This window comes from Ailuropoda melanoleuca, chromosome 14, assembly GCF_002007445.2.
Source record: "Ailuropoda melanoleuca isolate Jingjing chromosome 14, ASM200744v2, whole genome shotgun sequence".
NCBI lineage: Eukaryota > Metazoa > Chordata > Mammalia > Carnivora > Ursidae > Ailuropoda > Ailuropoda melanoleuca.
In genome coordinates, this window is record NC_048231.1 from 30,959,411 (window position 1) to 30,979,115 (window position 19,705).

The 19,705-nt window shown below is 40.2% G+C and overlaps 1 protein-coding gene across 1 annotated transcript in view; it reads left to right on the forward strand.

The window, feature by feature from the left end:
* The window catches only part of GOLGA5 (golgin A5), a 34,939-nt gene that overhangs the window by 3,954 nt on the left and 11,280 nt on the right, over positions 1-19,705 (forward strand). Inside the window, exons 3-8 of the mRNA XM_002923834.4 lie at positions 6,578-6,805; positions 8,368-8,587; positions 9,493-9,616; positions 12,728-12,931; positions 16,661-16,831; positions 19,290-19,418. Of these exons, the coding sequence (XP_002923880.1) occupies positions 6,578-6,805; positions 8,368-8,587; positions 9,493-9,616; positions 12,728-12,931; positions 16,661-16,831; positions 19,290-19,418 (1,076 nt within the window). The remainder of the gene's footprint in view (positions 1-6,577; positions 6,806-8,367; positions 8,588-9,492; positions 9,617-12,727; positions 12,932-16,660; positions 16,832-19,289; positions 19,419-19,705) is intronic.

Genomic DNA, 19,705 nt, shown 5'->3' on the forward strand with positions numbered 1-19,705 from the left:
AGGGGGTCTGTAATTTGAGCTGGGTCTTAAAGAAAGAGTAGAAGTTTTCCAGGTGAAAAAGAAAGGTTGGAGACAGCATTCGATGCAGAGATTCTTTAAAAGTTTAGTGGAGTAACTGTCCTGGGATAAGTGCGTATGAGATGGACAGCAGTGAAGAAAATGAAGCTAGCAAAGAAGGTTGGGAGCTGTTTGTGAGGGCCCTTGTATACCTCTGTTTACATATTTAAACCTATTATTTGTAAACATCATTCTTTCTTAAGGAGTGGTCCCTGAACAACCTGCATTAGAAGTACTTGTGTGATTAATAAAAAATGAATCATTGGGTGCTTCCCCAGACTTCTTTTTTTTTTTTTAAAGCATTTATTTATTTATTTATTTATTTATTTATTTATTTATTTTAAAGATTTTATTTATTTATTTGACAGAGATAGAGACAGCCAGCGAGAGAGGGAACACAAGCAGGGGGAGTGGGAGAGGAAAAAGCAGGCTCATAGCGGTGGAGCCTGACGTGGGACTCGATCCCATAACGCCAGGATCACTCCCTGAGCCGAAGACAGACACTTAACCGCTGTGCCACCCAGGCGCCCCTCCCCAGACTTCTTGAATCAGGTTTTTCTGGGGACAGAGCCAGGGCATGTGATTTTTTTTTGTTGTTCTCCAGGTGATTGCTATGCCTGTATAAGTTGTAAGTGACATAGCAATGTGATGCTAATAGAGGTCTTTCAAAGACAGTTGACAGTATTTTCTACTTTTATGGAAAACCACTTAGATTTAATTGTAAAGGATGGATCAAAGGAAACCTGGTTGACAGGGAAATGAGTTAGAACCAGTTAATACATGGGAATTATAAAGATTAAGTTTTGTTTCTCTAGGACAAAGTCTCTCAATCTTGGGACTATTGACATTTTTTCGTGGAATAAATCTTTGTTGTGTGAGGCTGTCCTGTCCTTTGTAGGGTGTTCAGCAGCATCCCTGGCCTCTTAACCCATTAAATGTCAGTGACATCTCCAGTTGTGACAACCAAAAATGTTTCTCTATGTTGCCAAATGTCCCTTGGAGAGCTAAATCGCCCTAGGTTGAGAACCAGTGCCCAAGGATGCCTAGAAATGTCTTTAAATGGAATTGCTGAGTTGTAGGGTGTGACAGTGTTCAAGTACACTGGTGGTTTTCGGAAGAGGTCCTACCAATTTATACTTGACCACCTGTGGTTAACATTCCTTTTGCTCTGCATTCTCACCAAGGTTGGATATTTTCAATGACTTTTTATGTTTTGTTAATCAGGTGTGAAAAAGTTTATTGTTATTTTTTACTTTTCTCATTACAAATGAGGTTGAGCATCTTTTCAAATGTTTAACTCTTCAGGTTTCATCTTCTGGAAAGTGCCTGTTCAAGTCTTTTGGTCAGTTTTTTCCAATGGATCATTTGTCTTTTTCCTTATTGATTCATAGATATTCTTTATATATTCCAGGTGGTAACTCTTTCTACACCTCCTCCAGTTTTACCTTGGTTTTCCCCCCAACTCTCTCTACGGTGTCTCAATAGAGTTCTTAATGTAGATGAATTTATCAGTCTTTTCTTGATGGTACGTTTTCTTGTGTCTTAGAAAAATTTTCCCTATCCTAAGATCATTAGGATATTTTCCTATATTCTACAGGTTTTATAGTTTTGCCTTTCATATTTCTATGATTATTTAAAACTTTGGATTTTTAAATGAACGGTGTGAGGTAGGCATCTAGTTACATTTTTTTCCCATGTGGGGAAAAGTCTTTCCACCCCATTTCCCCGACTACCACCGTTCTGATTTTTTTTCACCTAGTTTTTGTCCTAAAACTTCATTTAAATGGAGTTGTGTAGTATGTACACTCTCTTATCTTCAGGTAAGGATTCACAGGTGGTCTGTGATTTGAGCTGGGTCTTAACGAATGAGTAGAAGTTTTCCAGGTGAAAAAGAAGAGGGGTTGGAAATCTGTTATCTCAGCATCTAGCATCATTCATTAAAAATACTTCCTTTCCCTATAGTCTGCAATATCACCCCTGGCATATTATCAAGCATCCATCTACACATCGCTGTGTTTCTGGACACTTAATTCTGTTTCATTGGGTTGTCTGTTTTTGTGCCAATGCCACACTATCTTAATTAATGTAGTTTTATAGTGTTTTGATACCCCCTAGAGCAATTTCTCCCACCTTCATTCTTCAAGAATCTTTTGGCTATACTTGGATTTTTTTTATGCATCCATATTCATTTTAGAATTTGCTTGCCGAGTTCCACAAAAATTCTGTTGGTCTTTTTATTGGGAGTCCATTGCTTCTATATGGACAGTTAGTTGAGTGAGAATCAGCGTCTTTACAATACTGAGGCTTTTCACCCATTATAACATGGTATAATCTCAATTCAGTTTTTAAGTGTCTTTCATTAAGATTTTATTGTTTTCTCCATGAAAGTCTTGCATACTTTTTGTCAGATTATGTTTTTTGAAAATTATAGATGGTATCTTTTTAAAATTTTTGCTTTCTCTTGCTGATGTATTGGCTTTTGACACACAGCAGCCTACATAGCTCTTAATCTTCATATTTTTCTGTACATTCATTTAGATTTTCAACAATATAGTACCTGTGGATAATGACAGTTTGGTTTCTTAACCCTTTTATCTTAAAAAAAAAATATTTTCCTTGCCGCACTGCATTGGCTTGGACTGAAAACCAATTTTGTATCTTTGTCTTAAAACAGAAGGCTTTGACTGTTTGACCAAATACAATGTTTGTGTTAGGTTTTTGATAGGTACTTTTTATCAGATGAAGAATGTTTCTGTATATATCTAGTTTGAGTTTTTCTGTTGAATTTTAGCAGCATTTTTTCCTGTATGTATGAGATACATGATTTTTATATGATTTTTGTTCTTTAATATGGTATACAAATCACTTGACTTTTTATAACATTAAACCAAACTTAATTTTCAGTTTGCTAGTATTCTGGTTAGGATTTTTGCATTTATTTCATAAGGAAGATTGACCTGTAATATTGTTAGATTTTGGCATTACAGTTATGTTAGCCTTATAAAATGATTTGCAAAGTGCTCCCTCCTTTCCTGTTGTCGTAATTATTTGATGTAAGATTATTTATTCCCTGATTGTTTGCTGAAACTAACTGGTAAAACCATCAGAGTCTGGGCTATTTTTTTTTTAAGATTTTATTTATTTATTTGAGAGAGTGTGAACAAGAGAGACACAAGCGGGTGGGTGGGTAGTCAGAGGGAGAGGGACAAGCAGAGTCCCTGCTGAGCAGGGAGCCCAACGTGGGTCTAGATTCCAGGACACAGGGATCGTGACCTGAACCAAAGGCAGATGCTCAACTGACTGAGCCACCCTGGGGCCCTTGGGGTATTGTTGGTTTTTTTTTAAAGATTTTATTTATTTATTAGACAAGAGAGAGAGAGAGCCAGCCAGAGAGGGAACACCAGCAGGGGGAGTGGGAGAGAAAGAAGCAGGCTTCCCGCTGCTCAGGGAGCCTGATGCGGGGCTGGATCCCAGGACTCTGGGATCATGACCTGAGCTTAAGGCAGATGCTTAACGACTGAGCCACCCAGGCGCCCCCCCCAACCGGGGGTATTCTTAATGGAAGATTTTAACTATTGATTGCATTGGCTTTCCATTTCCTCTGTTTTTGGTGAGTTACATTTTTTCCTAAGAATTTGTCTATTCTGTATACACTTTGGGGGATTACATTTATTTTACTTAATTTCAGGAAAATAACGAAAGTGTCACAGCTGAAACAAACCCAGTTGGACACTAATCATTCATATTAACCCTGCAGAAACCAAAGTTTGATCACAGATATTACCAGAAAAATATCAATATCTGGCACTGTGCTAAATTCCTTTTTTTCAATTAGTGTTAATGAAGTATAACTGACAGATAATAAATTATACATACTTAAGTATACAATTTGGTAGGTTTCAACATAGTATACATTTAAAAAAATTATTGGCATAGGGGCGCCTGGGTGGCACAGCGGTTAAGCTTCTGCCTTTGGCTCAGGGTGTGATCCCGGTGTTATGGGATCGAGCCCCACATCAGGCTCCTCTGCTATGAGCCTGCTGCTTCCTCTCCCACTTCCCCTGCTTGTGTTCCCTCTCTCGCTGGCTGTCTCTATCTCTGTCAAATAAATAAATTTAAAAAAAAATCTTAAAAAAAAATTATTGGCATAATGTTTGTGATATGTCCCTCAGAAGACCATTTTGATTCTAGCAAGTTTCTTTTCTATTTTGTTAATTTCTGGTCTGTATTGTTAATTTCTGCTTTGGGGTTTATTCTGCTGTTTTTATAGCCTTTAAAGTGGATGGAAAACTCATTAATTTTCTTCCTTTCATTTTTAATGTAAATATTAAAGACTATAGATATCTTTCTAAATACTACTTTAGATGTATCCCACAAGTTTGGATATATACTTATATTTCTTTTGAAAAATTTTTGTTTTGGAAATTTCAAACATATCAAAGTAGATTTTGGTGACTCCCTCAAATATTACCTATTGTCTGGCTATATTAATCAACACAGCCATTCTTGTTTATTTATACCTCCCATTTTCCATCCCTTCTTTACCTCTACCCTCCACAGAATTATTTTGCAGCAAATCACAAGTCTCATATCATTTCTTCTAGAAATACTTCATCTTACTACCCTAAAAAATGCAAGCTTTATTTTTTTTTTAAGATTTTATTTATTTATTTGAGAGACGGAGAGTACAAGCGGGGGGAGGGGCAGAGGGAGAGGGACTAGCCGACTCCCTGCTAAGCATGGAGCCCAAGCTTGATCCCAGGACCCTAAGATCATGACCTGAGCTGAAGTCAGATGCTTAGCCAACTGAGCCACCCAGGCGCCCTATAATGCAAGCTTTAGAAACAAGCATCCACACCATCATCAACTTAAAAAGGTAGTAATTCCTTAGTATCATCTAGTGCCTAGTCATTATTCAAATTCCCATTTCTCATAATTAGTTCTGTATGTTGAAATGCATAAATCTTAGCTATACAGATAAATGGCTATACCTATGTAACCCACACTTTTATGAAAATACTTCTTTGCCCCTTTCCCTTGTGTCCCTTTCCATTTAATCTTTCCATCCCATTTCCCCAACTACCACTGCTCTGATTTTTTCACCTTAGTTTTTGTCCTAAAAATTCATATAAATGGAATCTTGTATTATGTACACTCTCTTATCGGACTTCTTTTACTCACCATGTTAGTGAGATCATCCATGTTATTGGATATATCAATAGTTTGTTCTTTTTTATTTTGTAGTATTGAGTATGAGATATACCACAATTCATCCATTCTCTCTTATGGACAATGGATTATTCCCAGTTTTGGGTTATTGTGAATAAAGCTGCTATGAACATTTTTGTACTTGTCTATTTTTGGAAAATGTTTTCATTTCTCTTGGAAATGAAACCCTGGGAGGGGAGTCACTGGACAAAATGGTAGGTGCATATTTAATTTCATAAGAAACTGCGAAACCTTTTCCCATAGTGGTTATACCATTTTGTAGTCCCACCAATAATCTTTGAGAGTCTTTGTCAGCATTTGGTGTTGTCCTTTTAATTTCAGCCATTCTAGCAGGTGTGTATTCGTTCTCATTGTGGTTTTAATTTGCATTTCCTTGATCACTGAAGATGTTGAGAACTTTCATAAGATTATTGATCATTTGTTTATCTTCCTTTGTGAAGTGTTAACTCTTTTGCCCATATAGTTATTTAGTCCATTTTATAATTTAGATACAGTTCACTTTTTAGCACATACTTATTTTTTTTTTTTTTTTTTAGAGTAAGTAAAAAATGCATTTGGGCGGGCACCTGGGTGGCTCAATTGGTTAAGTGACTGCCTTCGGCTTAGGTCCGGCTCTCTGCTCAGCAAGAGCCTGCTTTTCCCTTTCCCTCTGCCTGCTGCTCCCCCTGCTTGTGCATTCTCTCCCTCTCTCTCTCTATCTCTCTCTCTCTGCCAAATGAATAAATAAAATCTTCTTAAAAATGCATTTGAATCACGTTTAGTCCAAAAACAAGATGAATCTGAATTTATGAGTCTCTGTCTCTTTGTGTAAGGCATTTTAGATTCCACTTTGGTATGTAACAAATGGCTCTGACCTATTATTACTCTCTTTGCCTTGAAACCCACTGCTGTTCTTTTGTGCCTTTCTAGTATTTTCACTGTTGAGACCTTCCTCTTTTTTTAAGAAAATGCTTTGGAGACAAAGGGAGACTGAAACCCTTTTTCCTAATCCCAACCGCTTAAATTATATCTTGATTTTCTTCTTTCCAGAACAGTATTCTTGTGTCTGTTCTCTATCACCATTCATTCAGTATATCCAAATTTTGAGATCCTTAGAGATCTAGAGCCTCCATGTAGGAGAATGAAATTTCATCAGAAGGAAATCTACTGAGAATTTAAGTTTACTTTTTAATGATACTTGAGCTATAGCAGTCAACTTGAGCCAAAAGGCATTCTACCAAAGTAAGCTACTAATGTGTATGTAGTGAGTGTTCCAGTGTAACAAAAATGTATTATTGTTTTTGTTTTACAGTAACCTCTAATAATTCAGATTCTGGCCATGAGGTTCAAGAGGATTCTGCAAAGGAAAATGTATCATCGAGTGCTGCCTGCACTGACCACAACCCAACACCTCCTCACGATGGCAAATCACATGAACTGTCTAATCTTCGATTGGAGAACCAGCTGTTGAGGAATGAAGTTCAGTCTTTAAATCAAGAAATGGCCTCATTACTTCAAAGATCCAAGGAAACTCAAGAAGGTAGAGCTTTATTGAAATTGTGGAAGATTAGGAATTTAACATTTCAGAAATAAACTGAAAACTTGATTACATCAAAACTTAGAAATATTTCACATGAGACTTACAGAATCGTGTTTTCACAGAAATATAGGGCCCAGATTTAGAAGTAGAACCAGTCATCCTCCTACCAGTCTGAAACAGAACATTGCCTTTGTTTGGTCATTCCTTAGGAGTCATGAAATTTAAGAACTGAGAACATTAGTAATTATCTGGTTCGTTTGATCTCTTCAGAACCTTCAGGGGGAACTGTTGACGAACCCAAGGTGGGATTAAATGAAGGAGTGGATACCAGTAGACAAGGTGACAGTATTGTGCTGCTCCAGGGGATGTAAAGTGAACATGGAATTCAGTTTGAATAATACCTTCTTGGGACGCCTGGGTGGCGCAGTCGTTAAGCGTCTGCCTTCGGCTCGGCGTGATCCCGGCGTTCTGGGATCGAGCCCCACATCAGGCTCCTCCGCTGGAAGCGTGCTTCTTCCTCTCCCACTCCCCCTGCTTGTGTTCTCTGTCGCTGGCTGTCTGTCTCTGTCAAATAAATAAAAATAAAATCTTTAAAAAAATAATAATACCTTCTAGAAATATGCAGTGAAGTGGCTCTAGAGTAGAAAACTCTGGGATTCCTCAGAAATGGGTAATTTAAAAGTAAATAATCTCATGAATAAGGTAATGGGTGCAGAATATGTTAGTCTTAATGTAAGTGTGGCTGAGGGAAAACAAAAGGGAGAAGAGAAGTCTCTGCCTTGGTTCCTGGCAGTGATTACAAAGGAGTGCGGGGACAGTGGGAGAAGTTTTGCTAAGACATGGATGGAGGCCCAGAAGAGTGGAAGAGGAAGAAAGTTTAGGGCTTGTTGGACTGACTTCAGAAAAAGCTTCACTTTACCAGACTGATCAAGACCTAGAAATAGAGCTTTTCCTGAGACCCTGTAGAGTTTGCTTCAATATTAAAAAAAAAATTTTTTTTTTTTGCCTGCAAACTGCTATTATAGATATGTGAGGGTGTGGAAATCTATACTGCATTGCTCTTTCTGCACCAATGTCCTAGATTTTGAAAAATAGCATGTTTTTGCTACAGTAATCAAGAGAAACAGATTCTTTCCTGTGTTTATCTTCAGGTTTTGATTTTGTTTGTTTTGGTCTTACTGGGGTGTACACCAACTACCCTTGATTTGTATTTGCATTCTTCCTGTCTCTAGCAGAACTCGGCAAATCCGCTGACGGTCGAGTGCTCTGCTCTCTGATGTATAGTGGTTTGGGCACCCAAATGCCTTATGATATGTCTCAAAAAAATTGTTTTTTTGTAGAAGAGAAGCTAGAATCGTGCCCTTTCCAACCTATTAACTGTGATGTAGATGTGAATGTTGGCCTTGATAAGTGGGAATCCCATTTAAAGCAAATAATTTGAAGATATTTGTAAGCTCTTAATTTTGGCAGTAAGTACTACAGGGACACAGGGGAGAGTCTCTGTGTGCTCTGCGAAAAATGTGTCTGCTTGAAGACAGAAATCTCTCACTTTTTTTTTTAAGAATTAAACAAAGCAAGAGCAAGAGTTGAAAAGTGGAATGTTGACCATTCAAAGAGTGATCGAATAACTCGAGAACTTCGGGCCCAAGTAGATGACCTGACTGAAGCAGTGGCTGCCAAGGACTCGCAGCTGGCTGTGCTGAAAGTGAGGCTGCAGGAGGCCGACCAGCTCCTGACCACGCGCACCGAAGCCCTGGAAGCCTTGCAGACTGAAAAATCACGGTAGCTCGTTCTAGTCATAATGACAAAGGGAGCTAGGAAGGTTCTTTCCCACACAAGTAATGATAAACACTGTAGTTAGTGTATACTACTTTATGAAAAAAAAGCTTTTGAAATTTAGAGAGGGAAATTTTATCTTTCAGTACTGTTGTGAATGTGTGCAACTACAGTTGATTTATTATTTGAATCTTGAGATGCATTGTTAGCAAATTCCGAATTTAAAAATATTTGAAGAATATGGTGTCATTAATTTTTTGGCATATAATGTTATGTGGTGTGTGCTTATATTTGGATGCCTAAAAATACAGGTTACATTCCATTAAAAAGCAAAAAGATTTCTTTAAGAATATTTTAGTCAGGGGCGCCTGAGTGGCACAGCGGTTAAGCGTCTGCCTTCGGCTCAGGGCGTGATCCTGGCGTTCTGGGATCGAGCCCCACATCAGGCTCCTCTGCTGGGAGCCTGCTTCTTCCTCTCCCATTCCCCCTGCTTTTGTTCCCTCTCTCTCTGGCTGTCTCTATCTCTGTCGAATAAATAAATAAAATTAAAAAAAAAAAAAAAAAAGAATATTTTAGTCAAACCATCTTTTTAAAAAAATTTTTTTTTTTTTATTTTAGAGAGAGGAGGGTAGGGGAAAGGGCAGAGGGAGAGGGAGAGAGAGAGAGAGAGAATCTCAAGCAGACTGTGCTGAACGTGGAGCCCAACACAGGGGTCGATATCACGACCCTGAGATGATCCTGAGATCATGACCTGAGCCAAAACCAGGAGTCAGACGCCTAACTCCACTCCACCTAGGCACCCCAGTCAAGTCATGTCTTCTTTACTATCAGCCTGATGCTTTAAAATTATTCCACCTTCTCATTTGTACACTGTGGAAGTAAGTCCTTTGAAGTGGTGTCTTTTCTTTTAGAATAATGGAGGATCACAGCGAAGGTAGCAGCCTGCAGAACCAAGCTCTGCAAACTCTTCAGGAGAGACTGCATGAGGCGGACGCCGCCCGGAAGAGAGAACAGGAGAGCTGTAAACAAATGCAGGTTAGAAAGGAGGAATGCCTTTATGCTGTTTTATCACACATTTACTTTTTAATAAAATTCTGCATTGCGGTTCAGAAAAATCTGTTTCTGTGACAAAAAACAAGTATTTGAAAATTTAACTTGATTCTTGCTAAATTTACTTACTCTTGTGTATTGGAATACAATTAAACTTCAACATCCGCTATGATCAACAAGGCATTGGCAGGAAATGTGGGGACTTTTCTTCTGAGATGGTATTTGAAGCGAAGCTGCACAGGTCGGACAATGGTCCCAGAGAGGAGGGGTGATACACTCTCTTTAGAGAAACCTCTGTCAATAATAAAAGGGGAGCAGCCCCTCAGCACCTCTTTAAAAAAAAGGAATAGAATTAAAATAGTTAATATTCAGTAGAGATAGATTTTTTTCATTTAATTTTGTTGTGTAACCAACATTACCATTATTTGATGAAAAGCTTATTTGGGGCCTCTTTTTAAAAGCTAGATGGTGCTGAGAAACTTTTGAATAAAACACTTTGCCAGGTGAGGGAAAAAACTGATGTGGGGCATCTTGTTTATTTTTTTACTTAAGCTTTTTCTGATTCCAGTTCAAACTGATACATTTATTTCCAAAGAAAATTGTAAACGTAATACGCAGAGTTTTACTCTTAAATGAATTTTTTTGCATCTAGTTCAATGATTGTCAACCCAGCCTATACATTAGAATCACTTGTGTAGCTTTATATATTTTCTGATGCCGGGTCTCTACTCCCAGGGAGTCTGATCCCATGGTGTGAGGTAGGGCATAAGCAGTGGTGTTTGAGTTTTATAAGATTCACAGGTGTGTCTATTGGCCAGTGAGGTTGAGAATCACTGGTTCAGACTACATTTTCAACAGGTGAAAATAGTTCAGCCCTGAAAGTAACTATCAGCTAGTGTGGGGTTTTTGAAACTCTTATGAATGTGTTTTATTTAACACAGTATATCCGAAGTACTATCATTTCAGAGCACCTGAGTAGCTCAGTCGGTTAAGCATCTGACTCTTGATCTCAGCTTAGGTCTTGATCTTAGGGTTGTGAGTTCAAGGACCACACTGGGCTCCATGCTAAACATGGAGCCTACTTAAAAGCAACAACAAAAATCAAAGTACTATGATTTCAATGTATAGTTAATAATAAAAATCATTAATGAGATATTTTACATTCTCTTTTGCAAACTGGTTCTTTAAAATATGGTATATTTTATACTTAATTCAGTCAAATTTTCTTACGTAATACTTGATCTATATTTAGATCTCATGAAATTTAGAGGTGAAAAAATAATTCACATGCCCAGTTGTTCTAAACATACTCAGAAGTTTCCCGCTAACAGTTACTCAGAAAGTTAGGCATAGAGTTACCATATGGCCTAGCAGTTCTGTCCTAGATGTATACCCGCAAGAATTGAAAATACTTGGCCACACAGAAAATTGTATGTAAATGTTCATAGCAGCATTATTCACAATAGCCTCAGACTGGGAATAATACAAATATCCATTCGTTGCTGAATGGATAAACAGGTGTGGCATATGCATTCAGCCATAAAAAGGAATGAAGTACTGATTCATGCTGCAACGTGGATGAACCTGTAAGACGTCATGCTGAGTGAAAGAAGGCAGACGCCAAGGGCCATGTATTGTATGATTTCACTTACATGAAATGTCCAGAATAGTCAGATCTATAGAGAAGGTAGGTTGATCCTTGCCAGGGGCTGGGAGGAAGGGAGAAGGATCTCCCTTTGGGGTGAAAATGTACTGATATTAGGGTAGTGGTAATGGTTGTACAGCTAACTCTGTGAATACACTGAAAACCACTGAATTGTGCACCATAAAAAGGTGAGTTCTATGGTATGTGAATTATATCCCAGTGAATCTATTATTAATTAAGTATTTTTATGTTTAATTAAAGTTAGTTAACAGAAAAATTAAAGTTAATTAACAGGAAAATTAAAGTTAATTAACAGAAGAATTCAATTCTTAGTCGCATTAGGCACATTTCACATGCTTAGTAGATATTAGCATAGTCCTCTTGCTCTTCTTATTCAAAACAGGAGTTAGTATGAGGTCAGAGGTTTGTGGCTTTAGTTATTGGTGTGTGCACTATAAATGCTTTCGGACTTCTGCCTTACCTTCTGAGTGTTTTGGTGATGGGAACTTTTGAGAATAAAAGTAAAATATAAATAATTCTCAGCGCTAGATAGGCCAGTGGTACGCATGTGATTTTTCTAGAATGGGCTTTGAAAGTTTCTTAAGCTAACAAATTATATCGAATAGTTTATTAGAAAATGTGAAATAAAAGGAAAACAGCTGTGCTATTAAAAAAGATGTAGCTGTTTGCTTATCTCTTTGGTTTGCTTTTTTTTTTTTAAGATTCTTTTTATTTATTTGAGAGAGAGACTTAAGCAGACTGTGCGCTGAGCGTGGGGCTTGAACTCATGACCCTGAGATTGTGACTTGAGCTGAAACCAAGAGTCGGACGCTTAACCAGCTGAGCCACCCAGGTGCCCCTTCATTTGCTTTCTGATAGACTTTCTGTTTTATTCATTGATCAGCCAGTATCAGGCTGACCAGATTCACCTTGGAAATTTCTTAAACAGATTTCCATTTCTAAGCGTAGTCTTGGAAATTCCAATTCAGGAAGCCTGGGGAAGGCTTTGTGTGGCTGTATTTGTTTAAAACTCCTTAATTGGGGCGCCTGGGTGGCTCAGTCGGTGAAGTGTCTGCCTTTGGCTCAGGTCATGATCCCGGGGTCCTGGGATGGAGCCCCACGTTGGGCTCCCTGCTCAGCAGGGAGTCTGCTTCTCCCTCTCCCTCTCCCTCTGTGCTCTCGCTCTCTCTCTCAAAATAAACAAGTAAAATCTTTTAAAAAAATAAATAAAACTCCTTAATTGATTCTGCTGCATTGGCATATTTGGGAGCCAACAACCTTAGAGTCCCTATTCTTCAGTTCCTAACAAATGAGGTGGTGTTTTTTTAACCTCCCTGTTATGTTGTTGGGCTGAGCTAAAAAAAAAAAAATCCCATAAGACATCTGATTGGATGGTTGTAAAATATATTTCAGTGGAAATGATATAAAGATGATATAAAAATTTGTCACAGAGCGAGTTTGCCGCACGCCTTAATAAAATGGAAGTGGAACGTCAGAGTTTGGCAGAAGCGGTTACTCTGGCAGAAAGAAAGTACTCGGAGGAGAAGAAGAGAGCTGATGAACTACAGCAGCAGGTCAAAGTGTACAAGTCCAGCTTGGAGTCCTCGAAGCAGGAATTCATTGACTACAAGCAGAAAGCTACTAGAATACTCCAAGTAAGCATGAGATGGCTTTTAGATGTTAAGATTTCCCAAGTGGGAGATGCTTTTCGACTCCATGTAGATCTGCGAGAGGATTTGTTCGTGTCCGGCTGGGTTGGCTCACTTCAGGTGCCTTCCTCTACTGAGAGGTATTACAGAAGGCTGAAATGTCCCTTGTTCCTGCTGCTTTCGTTTCTTTTTATTTAAAAGTCCTTCTGCCACAGCCCAGCTCAGGTCTTCACCTGTCCCCTTAAACATGGCACTATCGACGTTGCTGTAAAGCAGCTACTTTATTCTTCCTGGCTGATCCTCCGTTGAGTTTTTCAGAGCAGCTGGTCTCAGCCTCAGCCATCTTCCCCTGGGTCATCTCATGTAGTCTTTGGCTTCTCTGTCCTTTGCCTCCTGAGGGAAAGGTATCCTCTTATCTTTCCCTGGGAGGGTTTGTCAGCCTGTGTCTGGTTCCTCTTCCGCTACATGTAAGCTCTTCCTCCTGAGTCTGTCTTCTCCCTTTGTTTCTTCCTCTCTGCAGCCTTTTTCCGGCTCAGCTTACTCAACTCATATGGTTGCTTGGTGGAAAATCAAAGACTAGATCTTGGAACTCCTGCCTAAGGAAAAAACATCCTTTGTCTTTTTTAACCACTTGGATCCATTTCCTGTTCTTTCTTTCAATATCAGCCTTATTAGAATTATTGTAAATATGCCATCTTTATTTTAGAGCTGTTAATTCTAACTCCTTCATATCATTTCTGTCCCTGATACATTTCTGAAATTGTCTTCCCAGACATCTTTAATGACCCGAATATATATTTTCTTCCTTTTCTTAATTTCCATCCACTTCAATTTGGGTAGGGCGTCAGACACTGTTAGTCCTCCTACCTTAAACTCCTGCCTCTGGTGCCACTCGAGCTGCCCTCTCTCACTGCTCCAGAGTGTCCAGAGACAAAGAGTCCTCTCAGATTCAGTCCCAAGCCCTCTCTCACTCCTTACCTGGCATTATCATTTACTCACTCTGCTTCTGTCTGTCACCTTGATGTGACTTAGCGTGTCTCCAAGCCTCACTTCCTGACCCCAGTTTCTAAGTGCCTGCCAGGCTTCTCTACATGGAGCGCCCCATCCCCCCACACCAGCTTCTCCTTCATTTTCCGGTTTCGGTAAATATTATACCTTCTTCCCAGGCAATACAGCTTGAACCACGATGATGTTTTGACTCTACCTTTTTCCTTTATCTCCAGCCTCCTGTTGCGTATGAGCACCATTTTGAGTCCCCTTTCATGAGACAGCATATCCATATCCTCTAGACTGTTCTTTCTGTATCACTCTAATTTATTTTGCTGTGTCACTCTAATTTATTATTGAGCACCTAACTATTCACGAGGCATTATGTTAGATGCTGGGGGTGTGTTTTCTTTCTGAAAAGAGAGTTCAGTTAGCAGAAGGACACTGAGGTAATCGATGTAATGAAGTTATTAATGCAGTAAGCCCTTAAAATCTGCCGGGGAATGTCAGGGATGGCTGGAGAGGCTTTATAAAGAGGAACTTGAAGGAGGAGTAGGAAGGCTTGTGGTAGGGAAGAGATTTCAGATAGAGCAGCTGGGCCAGAGCAGAGGGGGTCTGAGGGAGCATGGCATCTTCAGTGGACGGCAGCTGGTTCCTGCCGCTAGGGCATGCAGCGTTAGGGATTAAGAGGGGGGAGAGACAACTCAGTGACAGGCAGAGCTAGACCATGGAGGGCCTCACATCCTGTGCAGAGGAGTTTTGATTTGTATCTCCTCGGTGACGGTAGGGGTGAGAAGTGAGAGACTGAGCAGTGTGAGGCTTCCTGAGCGTGAGGGCTGGCGGTGAAGAGGAGGTGAGGGGAGAGTTGGCATCGGGTCAGGCCCTTAGGAGGTGCTCCGTAAATCGCTGCGGACGTTGACGGGTGAGGATGGGATGGTGAGAGGGAGACAGTAAAGATGAGAGTATCTGAATTAATGGTGAGAAGTAACAAGGACCTGGTCGAATTTGTGGCAGTGAGGATGGCAGATGGGACAGCTAAGACACATGTAGGAGGTGGGATGTGTGAGACTTAGGGACTCAACTGGAGGAAGGGGAACTGCAAGTGGACCTTAGGAGGACTCTGGTTTTCTGGTTTCAGCGTATGAGTGATGCGGCCCGTGTAGTGCAGCAGAGACGCAGGAAAGACAACCGGCTAGCACGGATGGACTGTAGGACAAGTGACAGTGAGTCTGCAGAATTGCCGTGACACCAAGGTGAAAGTTTCAGGAAGGCAATCAGAAGTAGAGGCCTGAGGCTCAGCACAGGGATATGGGCATTAGCCATGTGGGGGCAGAGAAAGAGAATTATGTGTGTTACAGAAAATATGAAAAATACAGAGAAGTTTGAAGAAGTCACCCATAATTCTACCACATGAAAAGAAAAACTATTTTATGGAGGAGAGTGCCTCTCAAATATTCATCTTGAAGGTGAAAGAGCTGATGGTCCTTGCTGCTGGCCTAGAATTATTATTATAGCACTTTTTTTTTTTCATTTAGATTTTATTTATTTAATTGACAGAGAGAGACAGCCAGCGAGAGAGGGAACACAAGCAGGGGGAGTGGGAGAGGAAGAAGCAGGCTCCTAGCGGAGGAGCCTGATGTGGGACTCGATCCCAGAACGCTGGGATCACGCCCTGAGCTGAAGGCAGACGCTTAATGACTGCTCCACCCAGGCGCCCCTATTACAGTACTTCTTAAACTGGTCTTCCCACATCAGATCTCTTCTTCCAACTCATCCTTTCTACCAGGGGTTGGCAAATTTTTTCTGTAAAGGACCAAATAGTACATACTGTAGGTACCACATACTCTTTGTCTTTATTTTTTTATCATCCTTTAAACATGTAAAAATCATGCTTAGCTTGTGGGCTGTACACAAGTAGGCCACAGGCCACATCTGGCCCATCAGCCATAGTTTGTGAACACCTACTTTATACCACTGCCAGATTAACCCTCCTAAAATGCATCTCTGGCCCTATCACTTCCCTGTCTTCTTGTTAGTTTGTTTTCACCCACCAGATAAAAGTCAAACATTTTAGCCTGGCATCTGAAGCCCCCCCAGATTGGTCCTAACATACTGTCCAAGCGCATCTCAACAATACTTTCTTGTATGTCCTAATGCTTTTACATTTTTATGCTTTGTCCTGTTTCCTCCACACCTGTTAAAATCCTAGCCATTTTTCAGGATCCGCATAACTGCTGCTTTCGAGTAAAGCCTTCTTTTCCCCAGGAAGTGGTTTCTCCTTGGAACTCTCCAAGTAATCTTAGCAGGTGCCTCTCTTAACTTGTTTATTGCCTTCTACTGGATACTTGTAACTTCCCTTCTAGTTTATAAGGCAGAGAGTACTATCCCAAATGAGAGACTTCTTCATTGCATGGGACTCTGAGCACAGTGCCAAACCCATTGTAGGTGCTCCGTAAATATTTGCTGAGTAGCATGTGATGGAGATAAAAAGCATGAGAAAGAATGAGAAGAAAATACAAGGGAAGTCTTGTTAATAAAAAGTTTTCAACAGTAACGTGGTCCTGGGGACTAAAATCCAAGGACGGTGTATAGCAAGGCCCTACTGCATTCTTATCCCCATGTAGACTTTCTTTGATGGAGAACGTAATTGGACTATTTCCATAGTGGCTTAGTTGGTGTAAGATTAATGGTATTCAGTATACAAGCTAATCTCTGTTTTGCTTAAAGATATTTCTTTTTTTATAATAGTCTAAAGAAAAATTGATCAACAGCTTAAAGGAAGGCTCTGGTTTTGAAGGCCTCGATAGCAGTACTGCTACCAGCATGGAGCTGGAAGAACTTCGGCACGAAAAGGAAATGCAAAAGGAGGAAATACAGAAGCTGTTGGGCCAGATACATCAGTTGAGATCTGAATTACAGGTAAGATTCAGTACGGCTCCACCGTGCAGATAGCTCCCGACCCCCGCGATCGGCAGGTGAGCGGCGGTGGAGTCTGTATTTTGGGGGAAGTGTGTTAGTGAGATGGCATGTGGAACTGGTGTGGGAACAGTGGTCGCCGTGTAGTAGCACATCGGAGGCAGTCGGTTTCCTGTCCGTCGATGGACTGTGGAGTCATGGGAATAACACATAGGTAACTAGGTGCGATCATTAAAACAATGAACATTAAAACACCATGCGCCAGGCGTCTTGTAGGCTCGGAGTTACACAAGGAGCCCGACAGAATCTTCATATTTATGGATCTTACAATCTAGTAGTTAAAACACAATGATACTTAGGCTTATCTATAAAACTGGGACGTTTTCTGATACTGGAACGGATGCAGTGACTAAATTATAGTTTCTAAATTATAGTTTCACAAATAATCTTACGATTTACAGTTTATATGTAATTGCTGTTTTTAATCCAAAAGTAAGTTGGACCTTCCGTTTAGATTAAACATGGAGTCTTTGACGTAAATATCATAGGAGGAGTCTCTGAAAATGGAGAGAAGATAAAGTGCAGGCTGACAAGCCTTCTTTAAAAGAAAAAAAACATTTTGCAAAGAGTATTCATCCATGCATTAACTCAGCAAATTATTGGTTTGTAAGATGCATGACCTACAAAGGAAAGTGTGAAAGTTGTAAGAATAGGGTTTCTTGTCTAGAGTGTGGGCTTGAATATCATATTTGGGTAGAAGTCCCATCTTTGGCACTTAGTAGATGTGTTACCTGCACGAGACACTTCATCTCACTGAGCCTCAGTTTTCTCATCTGTAAAGTGGAGATAAACACAGGTTCTCCTGAGGATGAAGGATACGCGTCAGGGGCAGAGCATTGTCCCTGGCATGCATTAGGCTCTCAACAAATAGTAGCTACTGTTAACTTCTGGATTTCTTATTGGCAAAGTAGAAGAGCTGGTCAAGGCTGTCGTCCCTATAGTCTGTATGGTTGGGGTTTTTCCTATAATTAATTTTGAATTCCAAAGAATTCAGTCCTGTGAACTTAGAAACTGAGTAGATGCTAATCCTGTTCATACCTTTTCTTGTTCATACATGTATTTGGGATAAGATTATGAAAATATGACTTGTTTTATTTAATATCCTTACCCCAGCATCACTGATGACATTGACCATTTCTCAAGAAGTTCTTCAAATCTACAGTAAGGATTATAGTATATCTAGCAAAACGGGAGAATTGTTAATGACTGTAACAGTTAAGCACTTACTTGCCAGGCATTGCGCTGACCTCTCAGCATGCAGCCTTCCGTTTGTTCCTTACTGTAACCCTCTAAGGGAGATGGTATATTCTCATTTTACAGTTTGAAGAAATTCAGTCACAGAGAAGGAAAGTAGCTTCCTATAATAGTAAAGTAGCAGAGTCGGGATTAGAAACCTTAGTCTGTCTGATTCCAGAACAAGTGTGGTGTTGTTGTTTTTCCAGAACGTATGTTCTTAACCACTGCTCATACTTCCCGCCTCTCAAGAATTCGTCTGATTAAGTCAAATTGATGACAAAGATTAGTTTACCTACTACTAACCCCAAAAACTCAAGGATGGGGAAAATAATTCTACTTATTGCTGCTTTCCTCTAAACCCACAAAGTTGTATCACTGTGGAGTATCACACTGGTATTATTATCTGAGAGTATCATTAATCTGTTTCTTCAAACAGTATGAAGTGCCAGAGTTTGCATAGATGAGTATAAAACAGAGTGTACGAAAGATAAAAAGCAAATTAAGATGCTGATATTAATCTCTTGTGGTACTGTATGGATGGACACACGCTTAGCTCATACAGGGGGTAAATAGAGAAACCAGAGTCATGTTCTTTGCCACTAGTACATTCCACAGGAGATCTAGAAAGTGGTTTTTGAGTTTGAAGAAGTGAGAATAATGACACTAAGTGAAGGAGTAAGAAATAGAGAAAGATATAAAAACAGATAATGGTAATAAAATTTAAAAAATGAAATAATAGGCTAACCTCAGGTGATGTGAGAGAGAAGTTATATTCCTACTTGACTCACACACACAAAAACTAAACCCTGCAATTCCAGGGGCCTGATGCAGCAAAGTTCTTTTTGATGGTATGCTTGTGTTCCTTTGGAAATTGTTAGCTTTTGGGTAGAGCTCTACTCTCCCAGGGAGCCGCTGTTGCCGACTCCTCGTTCAGCCATACGGTTCGTGCGCTGGGGCGGCTAGTGTCCTGTCCATTTCTCTCACCGTTTGCCGGATCACACGGTGAAGCGTCTGTGTACGTGCTCCTTTTAGGCTGAGACCACGTCTCACTCATCTTTATCCCTCTAGTGCCTGCTGGCCCCAGTTCGTGCGCATTGTAATTACTTGATAAATGTTGACACGAACAGTGAATTACTGCTTTCACACGTAAGGCTCGTTGTTTCAGGATGTGGAGGCGCAGCAGGTGAGTGAAGCAGAATCAGCACGAGAACAGTTACAAGATCTGCAAGACCAAATAGCTGGACAGAAAGCATCTAAACAAGAGCTGGAGGCAGAACTGGAGCGACAGAAGCAGGTAAAGATTGTATTTTATTTTATTTTTCCAAGATTTTATTTATGTACTTGAGAGAGAGTGAGCACGCACGCAAGTGAGAGCATAAGTGGGGAGAGGGGCACAGGGAGAGGGAGACGCAGACTCCACTGAGCAGGGAGCCCAAGGTGGGGCTCGATCTCAGGACTCTGGGACCATGACCCGACACTTAACCGCCTGAGGCACCCAGGCGCCCCACAGGTAAAGATTTTAGATGGGTGTTTACCAAGGAAGACGCTTTGCAGGCAGTCCTATGAGGAGACTCTCCAGTG